The sequence below is a fragment of the Austrofundulus limnaeus genome, unplaced genomic scaffold, assembly GCF_001266775.1.
Source record: "Austrofundulus limnaeus strain Quisiro unplaced genomic scaffold, Austrofundulus_limnaeus-1.0 Scaffold723, whole genome shotgun sequence".
NCBI lineage: Eukaryota > Metazoa > Chordata > Actinopteri > Cyprinodontiformes > Rivulidae > Austrofundulus > Austrofundulus limnaeus.
Genome location: NW_013953125.1, coordinates 242201 through 246102, shown reverse-complemented (window position 1 = coordinate 246102; position 3902 = coordinate 242201). Strand labels below are relative to the sequence as shown.

Genomic DNA, 3902 nt, shown 5'->3' with positions numbered 1-3902 from the left:
TCATCCCACGGAGTACCTTCATTCTTGGACCACATATTTCTGTCTTTGTTAAATAAATATTGCCATAACATGGGCAGTAGACATAACAGCTTGTGATGTTTTACTGTCAGGAAATCCCCTGCCTACGTAACACTAGTGACTAAACTTCTCTAAAATGACTTAATACTTTTATTATGGTCACAACTTGCAAAACATGACATATCATTCAGCTTTTTTCTTACAAAAACAGGTTGTGTAAGGATGTACTTTTACACTGCAGTTTCGTCATTCTTTGTTTTTGTTTAAGAAATAACATTGTGGGAACAGTTTTGTTTTTCAGCACTTGAGGTAAGATTTGAACCATGATAGATACTGTTAAAATCTCATGTTTTATTATGACACATATTTTTTCAGGCATTAACTTTTGCATCTACAGTATGTTTAAATCTCAAATATTCTGACACATTTAGCTGTAATTAGTTATTTCATGGTATAAATAAAAGTTTTCTAACAGTATGATTTTTTTGTGGGGGAGTGGACGGGGCCTAAAGCCCCACCTTCATACAGATTCTGGGCCAACTGACTTCTTTCTTCTTCTTCTTTTTTTACCAATAAAAGTAGACAGGGACATTATGAGCAACAGCATCTTGATCAATTTTCATGAAATAATGGAAAAATGTTGCTTTGTATTACTTGGAGAATTTGTTGTAATTTTGATAATAAGAAGAACAAAAACAGTTCAAATATTTAGTCTTTTATTGTGAAATCCGTCAGAGACAGTAAACCTAAATGTCTCTTTCACTTTTTGGACATTTAGCTTGTTTGTCTCTGTATGTGGACTGACAGAATGGGAGCTAATTTTTCATGATTCCTCCACAGAGTGGACCAGCAGAACTCAGAGGTTCCCAGTCCTCAGTCTGACCAGAAGCATCAGTCCCAGCTGGACTCCACAGTTGTGGTGTGTACATGTCCAAACTGTCCTTTATCCATTGTTTTCACAGTCATCTCCATGCTGCACTTTGTAGACCAGTGGACTGTCTGTCCAACATGTCAAGAAGTGAATTGACAGTCTGTCCAACATGTAGACCAATAAACTGTCCAATATGTAGACCAGTGAACTGTCTGACATGTAGACCAGTGGACTGTCTGTCCAACATGTCAAGAAGTGAATTGACAGTCTGTCCAACATGTAGACCAATAAACTGTCCAATATGTAGACCAATAAACTGTCCAATATGTAGACCAGTGAACTGTCCGACGTGTAGACCAGTCGACAGTCTGTCCAACATGTAGACCAATAAACTGTCCAATATGTAGACCAATAAACTGTCCAATATGTAGACCAGTGAACTGTCCGACGTGTAGACCAGTGGACTGTCTGTCCGACATGTAGACCAGTGGACTGTCTGTCCGACATGTAGACCAGTGGACTGTCTGTCCGACATGTAGACCAGTGAACTGTCTGTCCAAGATGAATCTGTAGTTTGGCTTCATGGTTTTAGTCTTGTGTGTCATTCAAATGCTTTCTTTTCCAGAAGATGAATCAGGAGTTGCTGGCTGACCATCTACAGAGCAGTAAGAGATTTTACAATTTTCCCACTTTATAGAAATCTAACATTTTACTTTTTTGATCACATCCTGCAAGATCTCACAATGCTGCCTGATATTTTGCATAACATCATTAACATGATTTGACCAAAACAGTTGTAAGGGTGTCCTTTCTCATTATGTCAAATATTTTTCTCTGATAATAAAATAGTTTAGATAGGGTGGTAGTTATAAACAAGTAAGTTCTTCAAATTTCAACTGATAGGTACACTTTTTATATATCCTGTAAGCTTATGACTCGCTCTACTCTTCCACTTGTGTGTTTCCACTTTACTTCAAACTCAAGTCCTCTATGTGAGGACTTGGAGTTTGAGGGCTCTGTTCAGTATTTTAGCTATTCCCAGGATCGTGCTATTTTGGACAGAGATATCTGAGGTTGTTCCAGGGATTACTGGAGCCAGTATTCAAGTTTGGGGTTGCAGTACCAAGTGCTCCAATGACCGCTGGGACTTCTAACACCTTGACTCTTTACAACTTCTCTATTTCCTTTTTCAGCCCTTTGTATTTTTCCATCTTTTTGTGCTCTTTCTTGATGTTACAGTTACTTGGAATTTCTACATCTTCTAGACTCCGTCTCTTGCTTATCGACCACCACAATGTCCGGTTGGTTAGCCATCACCTTTTTATCAATCTGGATCTGGAAGTCCCACAGTATCTTAGCCCTTTTGTTCTCCACTACCCTTGGTGATGTCTCCCACTTTTGACTCTAGGATCTCCCGTCCATACTTGGCACAGATGTTCCTGTATATTATTCCAACGACTTGGTTATGGTGCTCAATGTATGAATGTGATCCTACACCCATTTATTATATGTTGGACTGTCTCAGGGGCCTTTTTGCACAGCCTGCACCTTGGATATTGTTTGGTATGGTAGACCCTCACCTCTATTGCTCTTGTGCTGAGGGTGGAATCTTGTGCTACCTTGCTAAGAACATCTGTTCTGTCTGTCATTCCAGCCATCTCTAGCAACTGGTAAGATTTGTTGATATCAGCCACTTACTCTGCCAGTGGTATATGTCATGTAAAGGTTTATCTTTCCACGATTCCTTCTCTTGTTCCACCTCTTCCGCATTGAGGTTCTGCTGCTGCCTGAGAAATTCACTGTTCGGGTTTTTTTCAGAGGTTTTCCTCCTGATGTACTCCAGGATCTTAGTTTTTTTCATCCAGTATAGTAGCTCAGACACTCACTAGTTATCTGCCTCCTTCCTTTCGCATAGTCTCAGGGTGGTGGACTTGGGGTGAAACCCTTCAAGCATTGTGAGGAACTTTCGGGTTTTGATGCCAGTGGCTTCTATCTCTTCCTTTGATCCAGTTTTTAGACCAGCTGTGTATCTACTGACTGCTGCTACAACGAAAATCTGAAGCTCCTATGTTTAATAGTTTTTGAGCTATAACCATTTTTGTATGTCCAGATACCACTTTTTCAGATAAATTGGGGGTCCAGGGTGGGGGGGGACTGATTGGTGGGCCTGATGGATAGAGCTTCATCAGAGCTAAACAACAAAAGAAATCTGAAGCTCCTATGTTTAATAGTTTCTTAGTTATAAGCATTTTTGTGTGTCCAGACACCACCTCTTTGAATGGAGCCCTCTCCACAAATATGGGGTCTATCGTAAAACTCTTGGCTGGGCAGTGTGGGTCGGACTCATCTTCAGTCCTGCCAAATTTCATGTTGATTGGTGCAGCCGTTTTTGTGCTACGGTTGACCAAAAATCACTGGAAAAAAAAAACCAGTACAAAAACAATGACTCCCGCTTAAGCTTCGCGTGCGGGGGTCATAATAAGGTCCAGGAAAAAAGACTTAATTAGTACTGCCAAACTGGGGACATGACATTTCCTCTTTTATCCACAGCTTCTTCTTGAGTTGTTGCACTTGTTTTGCCCTTTTACTCCACATTGTTCTTTTTTATTTTTCAGCAGTTATGAGGCACCTTGGTGAAACTTGAAACTGCTACTGTGCATGTAAAATGTAAATGTAAATGTACTTTATTCTGACCCCCGCTCACAAAGCGTAAGCGGGAGTCAGATTGTTTTTGTACAGCTTTTTTCAGTGATTTTTGGTCAACCGTAACACAAAAACGGCTGCACCGATCAATATGAAATGTGGCAGGGCTGTAGTCGAGTCTGACCTACACTGCACCAGTCAACAGTTTTATGATAGACCCCATAATTGAGGAGGGGGCTCCTTTCAAAGAGGGGGTGTCTGGACATGCAAAAATGCTTATGAATCAGAAACTGTTCAACATACTGTAGAAGCTTCAGATTTCTTTTGTTGTTTAGCTCTGATGAAGTTCTATCCATGAGACCCACCAATC

At 40.3% G+C, this 3902-nt stretch overlaps 1 protein-coding gene across 1 annotated transcript in view; it reads left to right on the top strand.

The window, feature by feature from the left end:
• Window positions 1-858: 858 nt before the first annotated feature.
• Window positions 859-3902, top strand: part of LOC106532160 (protein NLRC3) — a gene marked incomplete at its 5' end in the record, with an annotated part of 15626 nt that continues 12582 nt past the window's right edge. The window contains 2 exon segments of the mRNA XM_014028174.1: window positions 859-937; window positions 1515-1554. Of these exon segments, the coding sequence (XP_013883628.1) occupies window positions 859-937; window positions 1515-1554 (119 nt within the window).